The sequence below is a fragment of the Mauremys mutica genome, chromosome 5, assembly GCF_020497125.1.
Source record: "Mauremys mutica isolate MM-2020 ecotype Southern chromosome 5, ASM2049712v1, whole genome shotgun sequence".
NCBI lineage: Eukaryota > Metazoa > Chordata > Testudines > Geoemydidae > Mauremys > Mauremys mutica.
In genome coordinates this window covers 41172915-41193862 of record NC_059076.1, presented here as the reverse complement: position 1 = coordinate 41193862, position 20948 = coordinate 41172915, and the positions used below count along the sequence as shown (strand labels likewise).

Genomic DNA, 20948 nt, shown 5'->3' with positions numbered 1-20948 from the left:
AGCGAAACCTAACATATAGCAGGTTTCAGGTGGAGGAGAAGATGGGAGGACCCAATGTGCTCCAATGAAACTGACCAATGGAGTGGCCATTTGGAAACTGTTATCCATTAGCACAAGTTAGAGCATCCCTGAGACTGCTTTAACTTCTGCTGGGGGCGGGTTCAACTCCTTGCAGAATCTAGGACTCAAAAGGCAGAAAAGCAGTGGAAAGCCACCTATGACACCCACCGGTGAACAGCTTCAGAACACTCTGGGATCTAACCTGAGCACAAATTTTCCTCTAAATTTCCCTCTTCCCTCTAAATTTCCCTGGCATTTCTTGAGGGAATATGTTATTCTAAAGATTTATAGTAGTATATAGAGCCTTTCCTATCTGTTTTTAAATCATCCTGGTCAGTAGTGGTGATAGGTCATTACTATGTGACAGAAGTTCAGTAGCCTAGTTTATACTAGGGATATAGTCACATCAAATTTTCTTCACAACAGCTAACTGTGACAGGACATATATAACCCAGACCAGGTTAGACACTGAAATATATGGTCATGGATATACAGCAGAGCGTACCTCAAATGTCTTCCATGATAAGAAATATCTTTAGGTGTAGCTCTCTAAGCAACAGGGAAACAAAAACCCGAGGAGCCACTGAAGAGTAGATAAAAGAAGAAAGCGGGGACTGAGCCAGTGGTTTTACTTCTGTTAAGAAGGAGCTAAACCTGAACATTCTTGATACTGTCCAAAGAGGACACATAACTGTGTGCCTTGGAGCACAAGATTTAAGGTCTTCGGCAAGTCAGTTAGAGATTATGGGCCTACTATAGGAGTGGAGGGTGAGGTTCTGTGGCCTGCAATATGCAGGAGGTCAGACTAGATGAGCATGAAGCTCCCTTCTGGCCTTAAAGTCTGAGTCTATGCACAAAAGTACCAGCTTTATTTATTTGCTACTCAGATGGAGAAAGGAGTTATCTATTATCATGTCACAGATCTTCAGCAGGGAAAAAAAAAACCAGTGGTCCTTTCAATAATTATCAAGCAAATCTGGCAAACCTTATTAAAATACCAGAACAAATATTAAGAGGTCAGTAGTTATTTAGAGGCTAATGGAACCATGAATAATATTTATATAGTCCTACTCTTCTTAATTTTTTAGCTTGTAGTAATGGTACTCTTTATGTCATCAGATGTATACCATAATATATACAGCATATATGGATGAGTTAAAGTTGCTACTTGAATCTCAACATTTGCATTGCCTGACTCTTGGAATCGCTAATAGAGCAATCGTAATGTTGCATTCGTGCAGGTCTCTTGACAATTAAAAAAGCAAATCATGCTACAGAAACCTGATTGTTTAGTTGACAGAATTACAAAATTAGTAGACAAGGGTAACACAATAAATGTAATATCTGGACTTTAACAAAGCACTTGATACAGTGTTTCACCAAATCTTACTTGAAAAATGAAATTAAATCAAATTACCTTCCATTGTAGAATTGAAACGTACTGAAAAGTGGCTGAAACGTCATTATGAAAGTGAGATGATTAAAAGTGTTGTCTCAGGTCAGGGGGGGGCTGTCCTGTGGCTTGCTCCATGGAATAGCATTAAACCCAGTTTTATTCAATAACATCATTGATATGAGTAGAGAAATGGTAAACAGCATGTTAATTAAATTTGCAGATTTTGTAAACATCAGTAGACCAGACAAGTAATATACTGGGCCTGATCCTGTAGTCACACAAGACTGGGAGTCACAGGAACAACGCTCTAGTTCAGGTTCTGTCACAGTCATTTTTGTGACCTGGAGCAAGTCACTTAGGGCTATATTCACAAAGGGATATAGGCACCTAACGTCCTCTCTAGGTGCCTAAATCCAAATTTAGGTGCCAGTGATATTCACACAACCAATGGGAATGTGGGTAAAAATATTTGTCTGCGCAGGCGTTGATTTTCCAAAATGCTTGGGGGTGCTTGGCCCCCAACTCCACCCTTTCCCCCAAGGCCTCCACCCTTTCCCCCACCCCTGCCCTGCCTCTTCCCACCCAGTTCTGCCCCCTCCCCCAAGCGTGCCACCTCCTCACTCCTCTCCCTCCCCCCAGAGCCTCCTGAATGCCACGAAACACCTGATTGTGACAGGCGGGAGGCATTGGGAGGGAGGAAGAGGCACTGATCCATGGGGCCGCCGGTGCGTGGGATGCACTGGGGAGTGTGGGGAGGAGCTGATGGGAGGCTGCCAGTGGGTGCTCAGCACCCACCATTTTTTCCCCATGGGTGCTCCAGCCCTGGCACGCCCACGGAGTTGGCGCCTATGTTTGTCTGCCTCACATAGTGTTGTGGGCATAAATTGATTAATGTTTGTAAAGCACTTTGAGACCATCAGAAGGAAGATGGTACATAGGTGCAAAGTATTATTATTTATTCTTATTTATTCTTAGTAGTACTCAAGAAAAGACTGCAGCCTTTGGCTCAAAGGAATTAGAGAGACTGTTTTGGCCAAAGAGTCAAATCCTGAAGGGTGTTTGCCTGATGATGAACTCAAGATGTGGAGCCTATTAAAATCATTAGGAGCTTTGCTTATGTTACAGCTGAATAGAACATGAGTAAGGCCTTCTGTATTTGCCCCCTTGTGATGTTAGCCTGCAGAGGCATCCTATCATAGATCAGGGAAGTGGTATTGCCTCTCTGTATTTGGTCATGCTGAAACCACTCTTAGAAACCACACTCTCTACTTCTAGGCATCTGAATTCTGAAAGATATTTACAAATTGGGAGAAAGTCAAAATAAAAAAAAATGAGCTACAGACAGTGACTTATGAGAAAATCTTATATCTAAGTCCCTACTTGAACTGCAGGATGATTGTCAAATCATTGTGGCTGAGTTGCGGACAAGTTGTGGAAAATCAAGGAAAAGCAATAACGGATCTCTATCAATTGCAGCAATTTGGAAAAGCCAGAGAAGACCTATTTGTTTAAGAAAAAAATTGCTGGAACAATATAAACACTCAAATATTATGTTATACTTGCTCTTTTTTTATAACTGTACATTTTACTACAACTATAATACAGTCATTAATGCACAGGGCTGACAGTGGACGCTCCACCATGCACTGGGTTGACATCCTGAGCCCTAGTCGCCCAGGGCTGACAGCCAGAGCCTCAGCCACTATCAGCTCAGATAAATGAGGCTCTACTGTACTAATAGTGAGAGTCGCAAAAGTGTGTGCGAAATTGTGGATTGTGCAAAGTAAGCTAATTAAAATAAAAATTGCAGTGGAAGCCTAATATTGAGGGATCCACAATTTCTGCAATATCACAAATGAAGTAGGGCCTTATTTATAACTAAATGTGTCTCAGCTTGGCCAAAAACAACTAACAGGAAATGACTACGATAATCTGGAACAATGATTGGACATGTATAAACACCAAATAAAGGAATTTTAAGGGCGCGCCAAAAGACTGTGACTGAAAGTAGTGGAGTCAAAGTAAGTAAAGGGAAAATTTAGGCTGAACATCAGTACACATATTCTAACACTGTGGTCTATTCTAACTGTAAAATAGTCTTCCAAAAGAAGTGATAAAAGCCCCAGCACTTAATTTATTTTAAACTAGACTGGAGAAATGTAGTAGGTAACAATGCTACATGAGGCAATTGACTGGAGGACATAAGAGGTGCTATCTAGATCTAATTTTTGTATTTCTATGATTTTATTAAAGTGAATCAAACATAACTTCAGTATCAAAGAAAGGGATTTTGAGGCACCAGCAAAAGACGGAACTTTATTTCTGACCTTCCAAGTACATATTTGTAGAAGTCTCCCACTGATAGATGAGGAATTTCTGTGGACACTTTAGCGCTTATTATGGTTACGTGTCTAAATGCATCAATATGAGGAAAGAAAAGGCCACTTAGTCAGCAATTGTAGATCAGGTCTGAATTAATGAGAAGGAATTATATTAGCTGACCTGCTGTTATGACAGCACATCTAGAACATGTGTTCAAGGAGCTGGGCGTTGTGATAAGTCAGCTGTGGGTATTTACAGACCTTTCGAAATTACTGAAGGAAGAATAATAGGGATGATTCTTATTAAAATGTTGCTGCTAAGCAGGAGCCATCTATTTATTCACAGGGTAGGTAGAGTGTGATAGACTGACAATATCCTCTAATGTTGGCAACAAACCTTGTGGAAGTAAGAGAAACTTTATTGAATTAAGTTAAACCTTATTGAACCAGGCTTAATTTTGTGGATTTGTATGTATTTCCATGGAAAGGGTAAACAGAAGAACAGCAGGGGGTGATTAGGCAAATCCACTTGGGTTTTAGCATCTACAAAGAGGTTGGAAAAGTGCACAATATACTAGTTCAAATTTGATTCTCCAGAGACCATCACAAAGAAGGGCATTTTGGATAAATAGTCTAGTTTTAAATTGGCTCAGTGCCTTCTTCCAGATCCACCAAACAGACAGGACCCCTGGTCCATAGAAGGTCCCGATGCTTAGGGCAAGGTTGCAAGGTCTACTGATGTCCCATAAGAATGGACACTTGTTCTGAGCTGAATCTATAATAAGGCTGTAACCACAAGGACTACCATTAGGTGGAAAGTTGAAGGACTGCTCCTTCCATAATCCATGTTAGGGTTATCTCTGGTAAGCTTATTAGCAAGTGTGTAAGTATTAGTAAGTGTGTAAAAGGTTATTTTATTATTTTTAATATATTTTATCTGTAATGCTTTTTATCTTGAGAATAATGCAGGCTTGCATAGGAAGTGCTGCGTGATACCTTATAATTGTAGTAGTTGCACTTGTTAAACATCTCTGATCAGAAAGCAAGCAGTTGTCCTTGGGCAACTTTTCTGTGCTGGGAATAACATAGTGAAGTCAGGGAACTGTGCAGCCTGGAAATACCCTGGTCAGAAGGGAGAGAGATGTGGATCTCCATGCAGAAAGGAAATGGCTGCACAGCTGGAAGCCTGAGAGTCCTTACCCTTGTTAGATCACTCAGAGGAAATACAAGTACAATTGCCCTAAACTGTGACATAGAGCACAGGCAATGACAAGGTAAACTTTCCCAAACTATACCATCAATATGCTTCAAAACAAACCCGAAGGGGCTCAAGGGCTGAGTCTACTAACAAGGCCATTGCTGGAGAAGGTATTCACTGGAACGTGGAGTGAGACAAGCTATTAACTTTGTATGTGTCACTTAACATCCATCAGATGGTTCTAGATTTTGGACACAAATCAGCCTGAGTTAAATTCAGACTAGCAATATGGAGGCAAAAGGCTCCATATCTCCTAATCTGTCCTGTTTTCTTTGTAATTCATTCTATAAATAAATAAACAAACAAATAATCAAATCCTTTAAAAGATGTATGCAAAAACATTTTATAAACACAATTTTTGGCAGTCTCTCTACTGCAAAGAATTTTTTCACAAAACTCTGAGTAAAAACATCTGTAAAAACTAGAGCTACTAAAAACTAGTGAGCAGAGTCAAAAGGGTCAAGTGTTCATTGCTTCCAATAGCTCTTCCAGGCACAGATTCCTGCCACTTTTCATTCCATGAGAATTATACATTGTTTGCTTTGTATCCAGTGATAATTAGCCATGACCCTGGCAAATTGTCTGCTTTTCTAAAAAAGCAAGAAATTATACATTGACTATAGAAACCCCTAATCACTGAAAACAATTACTAAAATTGGGTGTTTCAAATGACAAGTGGAGTCTAAATTTACTTAAATCAAGGGAAGGAATTAAGCTACGAGGGTAAATCCTCAGGTGGTGCAAATTGTCATAGGGAAGTAACTGAAGTCAGTTGAGCTATGACAATTTCTACGTGCTGAGGATCTGCCTTTGTAGGCAACACCTTTTTATATGCAAGCTGACGAGCTTGTGATCGGTCTTGTGATCAGTTTTGTAAGGGCTGCTAAAACACTTACTAGCAAAGCAGTGTTCATAAAACATCTACACAAGTAGTGATGGATGAATCGCAAAAACATTGTTTTGGATAAGAACATAAGAACATAAGAACGGCCGTACCGGGTCAGACCAAAGGTCCATCTAGCCCAGTATCTGTCTGCCGACAGTGGCCAATGCCAGGTGCCCCAGAGGGAGTGAACCTAACAGGCAATGATCAAGTGATCTCTCTCCTGCCATCCTTCTCCATCCTCTGACAAACAGAGGCTAGGGACACCATTCCTTACCCATCCTGGCTAATAGCCATTTATGGACTTAACCACCATGAATTTATCCAGGTCTCTTTTAAATGCTGTTATAGTCCTAGCCTTCACAACCTCCTCAGGTAAGGAGTTCCACAAGTTGACTGTGCGCTACGTGAAGAGCACGTGAAAGTTCAGCTGCATAATGGAAGCTTATCCAGATCTCCAGAGTTTGGAAATTTCTCATTTGTGAGATTTCTGGTACTTCCACTTACAAAAGCTGCTGTATTCCAAGAGAGCAGAGGCTCAAAACAATGAAAAATAAGATAAAAAATCTAATTAATTTTTTTTCAGACTTGGAATTTGGTTTGAATTTTGGGTTTATGTTTAAGAAGGAATGATTGAGTATGTACCTCTTTTATCAAACCAGTTCACTTATCTTTTTACTGAACCAGTAGACCATTGTGGTTAGTTTGTCTAAATAAAGGAGTGTAAGTGCTTTTAAATCAGGGATTGTTGAACAGATAATTAGGGACATTGAGTTGGGTTCATACAAATTTCGTATTTGTCCTCAGAAGGAAAAATAAACTCCTGAACCAAACTTTTTTTTTTTTGAGGTTGAACAATTCACTTATCTTGTTTCATTATTTTTCATACAAATCTGGATTCCAACTAGAAATGGAAATGGAAGTTCCAAAATATTATGAGAAAAAGATGTTTCTGAAGCATTTCCAGACCAAAACCCCATAATATCTATTCTGTCATGTAAAGATTTTTGTGTCAACAAGAAATGGGCATGTTATTAACTGTGACCCATACTCCCTCTAGTACTTGTCTCCTGCTTGGTCCTTTGGCTTTTCCCTTTGTGCTCACCCATATCAACCTGATGGCAACATAACCTGGGAGAGAAAACCTCTATCCTTACTGCTTGACTTGAGGGGAGTGTAGGATTCCAGGATTTCATGTCCAACTCTATACAAAAGGATGAACAAACATCTGACACCACTCCTGAAATCTGGGAGATTTGAAATCTGGTTCCAAAATTTTGCAGTTTGGGCAATAAATGAACTAAAGCTTAATGATGTATTATACAGCTCAAAAATCATTTTCTTGTTAAGAACATTTACTGGTTTATGTTTTATGCATTGTATGTCTTGTTAATGATCCTTGTTAGGGCCAAATTTAGCCCTGGTTTAAGTGGGTCAACGCCACTGTGATGAATAGGCTAACGTACATTAACCATTGTGTTTAATAAGCCTACATTAGAACTTTTGTAATATCTCTTAAAATTCTATGCTGGCAAAAGCCCTAGTGTAGATGCAGTTCACCAGCTTATTTCATTTGGGGAACTTATATCGGCTTTATCAGGTAAAGAACACTTTTGCTGGTATAAGATGCATGCACATGATGAGTGTTTGCCAATATAGCTATAACAGCAAACACGTTTTAGTGTAGACCAGGCCAGAGTCTTCAATGGTACTGCATGCTACATGTTGCAAATATAGTTAGTGTTTCTGGGACAAATGAAAAATTACAGTATTAGCACATGAACTTGTCAATGCAGAATATGACAGTGTAGAAGTCAGCTCTCTAGGTAAAATTTATCTGGTACAAAGAGCCAGCACAAGGACTCTGCATCATTGAAGATCTGTTCTGAGTGAATATTACTTTGTTTCCTTGATCAATGTACCAAAATTTGGACCCTATCCAGAAAGGTGGATCATCAGTTAATTCAGTCAGAGCTGAGGGCCCACTGAATCTCAGAAATTGGACTCTAAAATGAAACTGTATCAGTAATACTAAATTATACTAAATAAAGCCTGATTTGGACATCTATTTTCAGTGCTATAATAGATTCATACAGTATAAAGATACTCCCAGAAAAACTGAAGTGCTGAATGCATATAAAGCTGTTGAACCATAAAGGGGAGAGTTTCAAATGCCCAAATGGCAGTTCCCAAGTCCCAGTTTTGCCTTAGAAAATCTCCCCCAATGGGTTAGTATAACTGATTTACTTTCATAGACTTTAATTATGTTGCACTGCTTCTTACTGAACAATATTAACAGTTCCAAAGAACAAATCTAACAAGGTGCCCAAACCTAGAATTGAATCTTGCTCCCAGTGCTATCCGGTTTAAAATGAATACCTTTATTTAATAAATATATATGTATGGGTAATTTAAAAACATTTATTCAATGTTTATCACAACATTGATAGATGGACTGGATTAGATTAGACTGAGATACTAATATTTCTTTCAGATGGGATTTTATCTTTTGTATTTATATTGTAAAGTCTTTGGGATAAGGACTGTCTTTTTGTTCTGTTTCTGTACATTGTCTTGCACAATAGGATCCTGGTCCATGACACAGAGCTACTAGGTGCTACCGCAAACCAAAATGATAATGATCGATCTCACCAAACGTATTATTTTGACCTTTATAATTCCAGTACCGGAGGGACCCAAGAGGAAAAAAAGCTGAGGGGAAAAAAGGAGAAAATGTAGATCTACTAATTGCATGCTATTCACCTGGGCTACAGAAGTGGACTAAGAAATTTAGTAAGTATAAAACCTGTTGCAGGATCAGATTTATTAGCACTTAAATTATATTGCTTTTGCACTAAAGTCTAAAATAAGGTGTTTTACCTGCTGGTACAGATTGCTGTGACCTTTTTGGACTCAGCTTGATTGCAGCTCCATTTGTTTTGTAAGCTGTCCTGGTGGATAACAGGTGCTGCCATTCTTTGTCTGGCAAAAGCAAGAAAACATTGCCCTCTAGTGTTGAAAGAAAATACATGATGTGAAGTCCAAGTATTTTTTCATTTCAAAATATCTCCAAAACCAAAAGTTGTAGGCATTAGCTATTCTATTTTATGGTCTGTGTACACCCACAATGATGATGTAATTCCCCAGAAAGATTACAGTGATGTGATAAACTCCAAGAGTCAGACATGAGTGATTCATCCATGTCACCAAAGTCCCAGAATTGAAATACAGCCTCATAAAGAGAGTTTCCATTGATCGGACTTTATCTTTTTATAAAAAAAATTAATTGGCTCTTTTGAGATTAAATCACCTTGAACCTCAAAGCCAATAAAGCAAGCAATAAAGAAGCATTTATTGCTCTTATAATTATCTTGATTATTATCTTGTTTATTAGTAGCATTTCTTTAATTAATTATTATTAATTATTATTTTTATTATTTGGGGATATGTCCATTCAAAAACTCTGCACTAGAATAAACCGAAATATCTTTCTTGCTACTGTTTGCTAGTGGCTCTGACACACAAACTTGAATCAATGATTGTTCCGCTGCTGGCGCACTATGACAAAGCATGAAAGAATATGAAGAGTGCAGCAGCAAGCCTCTGACTCAAGAATATACTTTAGAGAAAATCTTACACTGGCAGAGGGATGGACATAATGACCTCTCTTATAGGTGTTTTCTATCTCTAAATTCTATGGATCAAATTCTGATTTCTATACTTATGCTGAGTAGTGCATTACTGAACAAGTAGACCTTTTTATTCAGAGTTTATCCCCATGACTTTGTTTATCTCTTTTGCTGAGCCTTTCCCGTGAATTCTGACATCAGAAAAGTAGTGTAACAATTGGATGTCAGAAGAGGTCTGATATCGGATACCAGTATGATAGCTGAAGAAAAATGTTTAAAAGAGCATTAATACCCTTCCTTTATGTTATTTATGTTTACTATAAGCAATCAGAAAAGGCCCCTTATGATGGCACACCATTATTAGATAAATATACCGTTAGCGATTTCCCATATATTATCAGAGGGGTAGCCGTGTTAGTCTGGTTCTGTAGAAGCAACAAAGAATCCTGTGGCACCTTATAGACTAACAGACGTTTTGCAGCATGAGCTATCTCTAAATTATATATTATGTTTATTACATTTCCTCAGGTTTAGATTTAAAAGTTTTCCAGAAATCTCAAATATTTAAGTTCTCATCTTTATTCTGCAGTCTAGTTTTACAAATGAAGATCTGTCAACTAACAGGTCTTCTGTAAAAAGAATGTTAATTCTTAGCACTTTAAAATAATCCACTATTTACAACCTTACATTGTTACAGTGGGCAAACAGTATAAATAATTCAGAAAGAGAAGATGCTCACTTATCCTTATTTAAGCCCATGAAACAAAATCATCTATTTTTTCTGTTGTTTTTTTCACCTTTCCACTTTTGAAAAACAACCCCCAAAGCCCTCCCAACTTCATTGTGTACTCCTTGACTGACAAACTCAAATGTGATAAAATGTCTGTGGATGGTTCACTGTAAAGAATATTTCCTTAATTTTCCAGAATTGTTTTGCATCCATTCTTCAAGCTGCAACAATCTTTCTGGTGCAAATGTCTGTATATAAGGTTTCTAAAATGCACTTTAAACGCTGTAAAGAATTCCCATGGGAAAATGGCATAGTATAGTGGTTTTCCACCTTTATTAATTTGCAGACCCCTAAAGGGTTTCAAGTGGAGGTGCAGACCCCTTTGGAAATCTTAAACATAGCCTGTGGCCCTCAAGGGGTCTGCAGACCACAGCTTGAAAACCACTGGCATAGTATAACCAGTTTTTCACTGTAAGGAATTACACAAAGCTGTCCAGTGAATCTGGCCCATATGTAATTCTTACCTCAATCTTCTATTTAATAATAGAAGAGAGACAGATTAAGGCCCTGTATTCATTTTAAGCCCCATATTTAGATGCTTGTAACCATTTCAGGAAATTACCCTTTGAGGTGAAATGTAGCAGTATTAAGCTCAACACAAGATTTAATTGTTTAGAAGAGTTTAGTAAATTTTATTTTGGCTATTTTAGAATTGTCTAGATGGTAACAAATTATAATGATTTTGACATTTTAATAACTCAAGAATAACTTCATGTAAGCCTGCAGACTTGGATTCATATCCTGCAAATATTTGTACATGTGATTGCTTAAGTCATAGAAGTATATAGAAATACATAGAAATTGGAGACAGAGAAAGTCTTTTCATTCTTCTAGCCCATCCCCACTCTAACAACAGGATGGTTCCATACTACACATTTTCTAATACTTTGTTTTTACTAGTTTGAAATGTCTCAAAACACTGGAGTTCCACTATCTCCTTTCAGAAGACTATGCCACAATTTGATAAATCTGTCCAAGTTTTTCTTTTTCTTAATTTCATCCCATTATTCTAAGTTATCCCTGCTTGCAATTGCAAGAAATCTTTTTAGCAAAGAAGAAGTGACTGAATGAACATTGTTCATAGTGCTGTATTTAGATTTCATGTCATAACAAAAGCATTTTGGAAAGTTACCTTAAATAGATATTTTTAAAAAGTTAACTACTAAAAAAGCAGCTGACAATCAGCTAGTACTAAATCTCGTCTTCCTCAGATTGAACATATCAATTACTAGCTTATTTAATTAAGACACTTATTTTTAATTGCTTTATGGATTTTGTTTTTACTTACTCTAATTTCACCCTTTGTTACAGATAATGTTAAGCATCATCTCCATTGATTTTTTGCAAGTGCTGCATTCAGAGAAGATCTCTTCCAATTTAGATTTCCAGATACTTTGACTTTGAGCTCTAACAACTTTATAACCTCCCCAAAGCCCCTCATAAATGCATTGCAATGGTCACATGAACATTTGGGGCGTGGTACCAGCACCATTTTTTGTCCTCTATGCTATGGCACTTTAAGAGGATAAAGCCAAAAACTTTTTTTTAATTGAAAGTATTCCAAAAAAATGAATCTTATTATGAAACTTCGTAGAAGTTTCAGAACAGTGGTAATTCTCTTAACCACCTTCTGTTTAGTAAGCATAGTCATTTCGGCCTATTACTTATATACAGGCTACAAGCAGGAGATGACCCTAATTGAAACCACTGGAGAAGCAGAATGTGAGGGCCTTAAACTTTTACCATACAGGTCCATGGAGCTGAAGACTGCTAAGCCGATGGATCCATCTAATACTGACCCTATTGTCTTGCTATTTGTGGAGAGCCAGTACTCCCAGCTTGGACAAGATATCATAGCTATCCTTGAGTCTAGTCGATTCCAGTACCATATGGTGATTGCACCTGGAAAAGGTGACATTCCTCCTCTTACAGATAGCGGCAAAGGGAAATATATGCTTGTTATATACGAGAATATTTTAAAGTATGTGTCCATGGACTCATGGAATAGAGAGCTTCTGGAAAAATATTGTGTGGAATACAGTGTTAGCATAATTGGTTTTCATAAAGCCAATGAGAACAGCTCACCAAGTATTAAATTAAAAGGATTTCCACTAGACCTTTACAATAATGTTGCCCTCAAAGATTACTTTGTAAACTCTCAATCTCCTCTACTGCACATTACCAAAGCACCAAGGGTTGAGAAAGGCCCACTACCTGGGGAAGACTGGACGGTTTTCCTGTTTAATCACTCCACCTACCAACCAGTGCTTTTAACTGAATTACAGACTTCCAGATCTTTCCCAGCATCATTGCCTAAGGCTCCACTGTATGCTACAGTGATCCAGGACTTGGGGCTTCATGATGGGATTCAGAGAGTCCTTTTTGGAAACAACTTGACCTTTTGGCTACACAAGTTGATCTTTATAGATGCCGTCTCTTTCCTGACGGGGAAGAAGCTCGCATTGTCCTTGGATAGGTACATTCTTGTCGATATAGATGACATCTTTGTTGGAAAGGAGGGAACAAGAATGAACGTCCAGGATGTGAAGGTAAGCCAAGAACTGGGGATGGCATCTCAGATAAATGGCTCAAATCAGAAATACATCTGGAGAGAGATAGAGAAAGAGCAAAGGAGGCCTGGAAGGATTCAGCCTCATAGTAATGCAACCAAGTTACAAGTAAATCCAACAGGATTTGAAAGCACAATCAGAATTTTGTTACATTTTGTATTGTTGGAACTGGTTGAAAGTGGCTGTCCCCCACACACCTGCACAGCTATGCATGCTCAAATATACTCTCACACATAAGCATTGCATGTACTGGTCACTCTGTATGTGGGCTACCCTCTACTAATGTCAGATCTGCTCAACAGTTTATTACTATATTTCCTCTAGTGGCTGAGCCATGACTAACCCTATTAGTGTTACAGGTAACATAGGTTCTCTTTTAGCCTGAATGTTGCGTCAGTGTTTTTGGATTGCTTATCTTGCTGTGAAGTACTGAGTGACAGCAGATTTGTTGTAATTGGCATCCACTGTACATGCACATACTGTTCAAATGCATGTACATAATCATATATATGGAAACATTTGCATATAGATGGATGCACACAATTTACAGGTATTTATTTTGAACCAGAGTTTTATTGGGTTTAAAAAAAAAAGTGGTGTTTGTGTAGTTTGTTAACTTTCCAGAAAGGATGTTTGTTATTTATAACTTCACTTTGTATTAGAAAACAAAAGAGAATTTCCAAGCAGTTATGAAATATTAAAATGTATAATCTCATTCTGATGTATGAGGCTTATAAGAACAATTCTCTTTGCCATTACTAGCAGTTTCATAATTAAAGCTTCGCAAAACAAGATGAAAAGATACCTATACACCTTACACTTGTACATCCGTAGTTATGATCATACACTGTTTTTTTCCCTTGATCTAGAATGTTCATTGGCTGAATTTTTGGTGTTTTGTGTTTGGGTTTTTTTTATTATTATTATTTTCAATTTAACTATCAAAGTTTCCAATACAAAGGCCTATCACTCTGGATGTTTGTCCTGTGGAATTCTCACAGAGGAAGATTCTTAGAAATATCTTTGAGAATTAAAAACAATGAATTGATACCAGTAGCATTACTCCTAATTAAATGTTCCTTTGGAATTGTCTAAATGTCCACATATTAAGGAAATTATTATATTAATAGAGGCTATTAGAGACTTTCCAGCCATTGCAAATGTATGTTCCCTATTTCCTACACAGTGAGATTTTTTCTTGTAAACATTGAAATGCTTCCATAATCAATGAACATGCACACACACCAAGCCTTTATCTACAATCTTTTTACGAAGTCCTAAGTTTATTTCATTATGTTTTAAAATTATTTTTTTCATTTTATGCATTTTCTATGTGTCTGTATCCTGGCCAGGGCCAGTAGCAGAACCAGATGAATTGAGACTTCACCCAAAAGTTGCTCCTGTGACATTTCCAGGCCAGTTTTGCAGACCCAGAAAGTTCAGATAATTGCAACAGGCAACCATGCTTTTGGATGCTTATCAAAGCTGACACCAGGGCCCAATCATAGCATCATAGAATATTAGGGTAGGAAGAGACCTCAGGAGTTCATCTAGTCCAACCCCCTGCTCAAAGTAGGACCAACCCCAACTAAATCATCCCAGCCAGGGCTTTGTCAAGCCTGACCTTGAAAACCTCTGAAGAAGGAGATTCCACCACGTCCCTAGGTAACCCATTCCAGTGCTTCACCACCCTCCAAGTGAAAAAGTTTTTCCTAATATCCAATCTAAACCTCCCCCACTGCAACTTGAGACCACTACTCCTTGTTCTGTCATCTGCTCCACTGAGAACAATCTAGATCCATCCTCTTTGGAACCCCCTTCCAGGTAGTTGAAAGCAGCTATCAATCCCCCTTCATTCTTCTCTTCTGAAGACTAAATAATCCCAGTTCCTTCAGCCTCGCCTCATAAGTCATGCACTCCATCCCCCTAATCATTTTTGTTGCCCTCCGCTGGACTCTTTCCAATTTTTCCACATCCTTCTTGTAATGTGGGGCCCAAAACTGGACACAGTACTCAAGACGAGGCCTCACCGATGCCGAATAGAGGGGAATGATCACATCCCTCGATCTGCTGGCAATGCTCCTACTTATACAGCCCAAAATGCCATTAGCCTTTTGGCACCAAGGGCACACTGTTGACTCATATCTAGTTTCTCATCCACTGTAACCCTTAGGTCCTTTTCTGCAGAACTGCTGCCTAGCCATTCAGTCCCTAGCCTGTAGCAGTGCATGGGATTCTTCCATCCTAAGTGAAGGACTCTGCACTTGTCCTTGTTGAACCACATCCAATTTCGTTTGGCCCAATCCTCTAATTTGTCTAGGTCCCTCTGTATCCTATCTCTATGCTCCAGCATATCTACCACTCCTCCCTGTTTAGTGTCATCTGAAAACTTGCTGAGGGTGCAATCTACGCCATCCTCTAGATCATTAACAAACATATTGAACAAAACGGGCCCCAGGACTGACCCTTGGGCACTCCACTTGATACCAGCTGCCAACTAGACATGGAGCCATTGAGCACTGCCCGTTGAGCCCGACAATCTAGCCAGATTTCTATTCACCTTATAGTCCATTCATCCAGCCCATAGAGACCATATCAAAAGCTTTGCTAAAGTCAAGGAATAACACATGCACTGCTTTTCCCTCATCCACAGACCCATTTATCTCATAATAGAAGGCATTTAGGTTAGTCAGGCATGAGTTGCCCTTGGTGAATCCATGCTGACTGTTTCTGATCACTTTCCTCTCCTCTAAGTGCTTCAAAATTGATTCCTTGAGGACCTGCTCCATGATTTTTCCAGGGACTGAGGTGAGGCTGATTGGCCTGTAATTCCCCGGATCCTCCTTCTTCCCTTTTTTAAAGATGGGCACTACATTAGCCTTTTTCCAGTCATCCGGGACCTCCCCCAATTGCCATGAGTTTTCAAAGATAATGACTCTGCAATCACATCCGCCAACTCCTTTAGCACCCTCAGATGCAGTGCATCTGGCCCCAGGGACTTGTGCTCGTCCACCTTTTCTAAATAGTCCTGAACCACTTCTTTCTCCACAGAGGGCTGGTCACCTCCTCCCCATGCTGTGCTGCCCAGTGCAGTAGTCTGGGAGCTGACCTTGTTCATGAAGACAGAGGCAAAAAAAGCATTGAGTACATTAGCTTTTTCCATATCCTCTGTCACTAGATTGCCTCCCCCATTCAGTAAGGGGCCCACACTTTCCTTGACCTTCTTCTTGTTGCTAACATACCTGTAGAAACCCTTCTTGTTACTCTTAACATCCCTTGCTAGCTGCAACTCCAAGTGTGATTTGGCCTTCCTGTTTTCACTCCTTCATGCCTGAGCAAAATGTTTATACTTCTCCCTGGTCATTTGTCTAATCTTCCACTTCTTGTAAGCTTCCTTTTTGTGTTTAAGATCAGCAAGGATTTCACTGTTAAGCCAAGCTGGTCTCCTGCCATATTTACTATTCTTTCTACACATTGGGATAGTTTGTTCCTGCAACCTCAGTAAGGATTCTTTAAAATACAGCCAGCTGCCCTGGACATCTTTCCCCCTCATGTTATTTTCCCAGGGGATCCTGCACATCAGTTCCCTGAGGGAGTCAAAGTCTGCTTTTCTGAAGTCCAGGGTCCATATTCTGCTGCTCTCCATTCTTCCTTGTGTCAGGATCCTGAACTCAACCATCTCATGGTCACTGCCTCCCAGGTTCCCATCCACTTTCGCTTCCCCTACTAATTCTTCCCTGTTTTTGAGCAGCAGATCAAGAAGAGCTTTGTCCCTAGTTGGTTCCTCCAGCACTTGCACCAGGAAATTCTCCCCTACACTTTCCAAAAACTTCCTGGATTGTCTGAGAACTGCTATATTGCTCTCCCAGCGGATATTGGGGTGATTGAAGTCCCCCATGAGAACCAGGGCCTGTGATCTAGTAACTTCTGTTAGTTGCCTGAAGAAAGCCTCATCCACCTCATCCCCAAGGTCTGGTGGTCTACAGCAGAATCCCACCATATCATCCCCCTTCTTGCTCACACTTCTAAACTTAATCCAGAGACTCTAAGGTTTTTCTGCAGTTTCATACAGGAGCTCTGAGCAGTCATACTTCTCTCTTACATACAATGCAACTTCCGCACCTTTTCTGCTCTGCCTGCCCTATATCCATCCATGACAGTACTCCAGTCATGTGATTTATCCCACCAAGTCTCCATTATTCCAATCATATCATAATTCCTTGACTGTGCCAGGACTTCCAGTTCTCCCTGCTTGTTTCCCAGGCTTCTTGCTTTGTGTATAGGCACTTAAGATAACTTGCTGATCCTCCTGCTTTCTCAGTATTCAACTCTTATGATCATCAGTGGACACTGGAAAGGCCCCTGGACTCCAAATCTTTTGAGATTTGATCATTACTACAGCTGAGCAAATAACTGTTTCTTTTCAATTCTTAATTTTTCAAAAATAATCATTTTGTTTTAAAATGAAACAACTTTTTGGTTTTATTTTACTGAAACAAAAAACAAAGACAATTTATTTCAGATAGAACAAAACCTTTTGTTCATCTCAATTTTTGTTTCTTTTTTGGTTTTTCATTTTGTTAGGTTTTAGGTACGGGTTTTAAATCTTTTTATTTAAAAATAAATTTTAACCAAATTTCAAAATGAAATTTCATTTTGAAGGAAAAAATCAAAATGTTTCAATTCAGAAATGTCAAAACAAACCATTCTGACTTTCATTTTTTGCATTTTTTATTCTGCCGAAACTATTTGCTGAATTTGACTCAAATTCTCAAAGTTTTGGTTGCACTACATTTGTATTTTTCACTGAATTTACTATTTGACTGAACAATTTCACCCAGCTGTAATCATTACTAGTTACAGAGTGTACTTGTTCAGTAGTGAGATTAGATGGTGTTAGATGCTTAATGAGCGGAAATGCACATTAAAATCCAGTGACTAAAGGCTTCTCTACACAGGGAAATTGACTGGAAAAGCTACTATGGAGTAAACTATTCTGCAATAGCTCCCCGTGTGGCTACTCTTATCCAGAAAAAAAGGTGACTTTTTTTTTCTGATTTAGCTTAATCTATTTCCAAAGTGGATTAAGCTAAACTGGAAAAATAAAGGATTCTTACTGCTGAATAAGAGCGTCCACAAGGAGAGTTATTCCAGAATAGCAATAGCACTTTAAATTCACACCCTGCCTTATTCCAGAATAACTTCCCCATGTAGTCAAGCCCAAAACAACTTCTTCTTTTGCCCAGAGAATTAATAATTCCATAGTAGTTCTCCTGACTGTCTTTGGTAAATGACACGTGATTTCTACCTGTAATCTTCCACATCTCTATTTAAAACAGAAGAAAGCTATGTATAATTTAAATTGACAGTGCTGAGTCATCTCTCAGTCCTGACCAATATCACATTGTTTAGAATAACAAACCTCTTCCATTTATTTCCCACTTTTGACCTGCTATACTTTTGATGAGCGAGCTGTGTAATAGGGTTCCTCTGTCACACTCAAAAAATAAATACTAGTACAAATAAAATTAAGCAAAATTGGCATTTTACTGTTTAGAAAACCCATATGCTCTACACTACATTCATGTCATGTGACAGAAGAGTATGTGCATTATGATCACAGACCAAGGTAATGTTTAACTAGGAACATTATGTGAAAACATTTGCAGAATCAAAGACAACATAATTCACATAGCCCACGGTTGAAGTGCTTGCAAGGTGTTCAGATATTACCCTGTTCACCAGAGTAGTGTGCTGACAACATTTGAGCAGAATCCCAGCCTTAGAGGCAGAAGAATGAAAAAGTAGCTCTGGCATTCCAACATGTTCTGTGTAAAACACTTTACTGCCCCTGCCTCCCTCGCCCAAAAGGTTATATTGACACCAAAGTGTACATTACTTCTTTTGTGTGCATCCATCAAGAGGAACAGAGATTTGTATTATATCTTGACAAAAACAAGGAGACTTTGTGTACTGTCTTCTAGATATTAGACTTTTTTAAAAAGGAAACATTCAGGGGTTCTTCTCTTTATGGATTGTATTTGAATAGATGTTTTCATGAAATGCTGTGTTCCTCCTGTAGTTCTGAAGTGCTACGCAAGGAACAATATAACAATCCACATCTGGCATTACATTTTCAACAGACAGTACAAGGTAATTGGATATGGGGTTTTTTTGCATCACCATGTAGGGAATCACAACCAAAATAGGTGGGATTGAAAACTCCAGTTGGTGCCTGGATACCAGGACAGGGCAGTACCCTATGATATGCACCCTATGGCTAGTGTTGAAAATTCATGGAAAATCATAAAAAATATTCATAACAAATAAAACTCAGAATGGAGCACTCAATCTTCTTTTAATGGAGTTATTTACCCAGGCAACAAAAGTAGTCCAGTGGCTAGAGCAGTGAGCTGAGAATCCAGGAACCTGGATTTTATTCCCCAGTCTGTCACTAATACGTTGTTGAGAGAGTCAGTTGAGCCCAGATTTTCAAGAGTAACTTCTAATTTTAGATGTTTCAGTTGTGCGGTGGATAACTATGGACAGTTCTGACTAAATTCTCAGCAATGTCTCACTGAATTTGGGTGCCTCAATTTTTAGTGCCCAAGTTGAGACATATATGGCCTGATTTTCAGAGGTATATTGGGCACCCACACATCCAAATGAAGTCAACTGGGGAATTACAGTTACTCAGTAGCTGAAATCAGATTTGTTTTACTTATAAGTGATATTTGCATATAAAATTGTTCTTAATGCCACCACACATTAGCGTGCTGTATTTAAACCTCAGGGCTTTTTTAAAAAAAGTTTTAAATCAGCTGGCAGGTAAGGATTTGTTTCTCAAGACATTTCAGAAATACTTGCTATGTAAATCAGTCTTTATTTATAGACTGGACATTCCCGGAATACATTAGCATTCGAAACAGGCTAATTGCTAATGAGTATAACACCAAAATCAGAGTATACTTTGGTTAATTTACAATAAAGAATAATTATTAAAAGTTAGAGAACAATCTCTCAGTATGCTCAAGGAGTGATGCAGTTAAGGACCTGTGGGCCTAATTTTACCCCTCAAGTTAGAACAGCTTCCTCAGTAGGAAAGGAAAATATCAGAAGGAGGAAATCTTCAAGAGGCTGTGATTTTCCTAAAGAATTTTGTAGTGTTTCTGTATACTGTATAACAGCTGCTGAGACCAGCCATCCAGAGGTGGTTGCATTTCAGTGGTGGATAAAACCGTCCCTGTGATTTTCTTTTCTAAAACATGTAGGTGTTGAGATACTTAGGGTTTGATTCTGCCTGTCTTTTGTGTGGATTCTAAGAGTGTTGATGAGCACAGCTCCTTTATTTCAAATGGGTCTAGACCACAAACTGGTTCTCCACATCTGGCTCCATGTTCCTGTACAGGAATGGGGCAGTATTTGGGTCTGATTCTCTGATGAAACATATGCCATAATCTAGCACTACCGTCACAGTCCGTGTTTACACTACATCACACTAACATTCAATTTAGCTTGTCCCTTCAGTCAATTTTTAAAATGTGATACCCTCCAAAATGTGATATTTGTTCAAATAATATTTTCCTTTTGTTGATTTTGATACAGAAGGAACAGAAACTAAAATGTAAATTTCATATGAAGTAGTCTCTGTCATTTAACACTATCATTTTTTTTCTGCACCATAAATTCACTTATCTAATTCCTTACTGTCATAGGGCATACAGAGCCCATGCTATCCCAGATTAATAGAGAGACTAGCTGCCTTCTCTTCTGGAACTGACTGGTGACCCTGCAACAGCTAGGGAGATTAAATGGCTACAGGTCATACAGGAAGAGAGGTTGGGGAACCACTGAGAGCAGGGACCTTCAGCAACAGACTGGTGGGAAGACATTTGGAACTCCAGAAGACAAGGATCACAGAACATGAGTCTGGGAAACAGCTTACTGTAGGAAGCAGTAAGAGATTGGGAGATACTGGTTCCAACTCCTAGATGCCTGGAGTGAAGCACAGAGGAACGGGTGGTTCCTTTACCAACCCTAG

At 38.8% G+C, this 20948-nt stretch overlaps 1 protein-coding gene across 1 annotated transcript in view; it reads left to right on the top strand.

Moving 5' to 3' along the window:
• LOC123372070 (bifunctional heparan sulfate N-deacetylase/N-sulfotransferase 4-like) overlaps positions 1-20948 on the top strand; it is a 189028-nt gene that overhangs the window by 6462 nt on the left and 161618 nt on the right. Inside the window, exons 2-3 of the mRNA XM_045020049.1 lie at positions 8603-8711; positions 11649-12886. Coding sequence (XP_044875984.1) covers positions 11906-12886 — 981 coding nt within the window. The 5' untranslated portion in view covers positions 8603-8711; positions 11649-11905. The remainder of the gene's footprint in view (positions 1-8602; positions 8712-11648; positions 12887-20948) is intronic.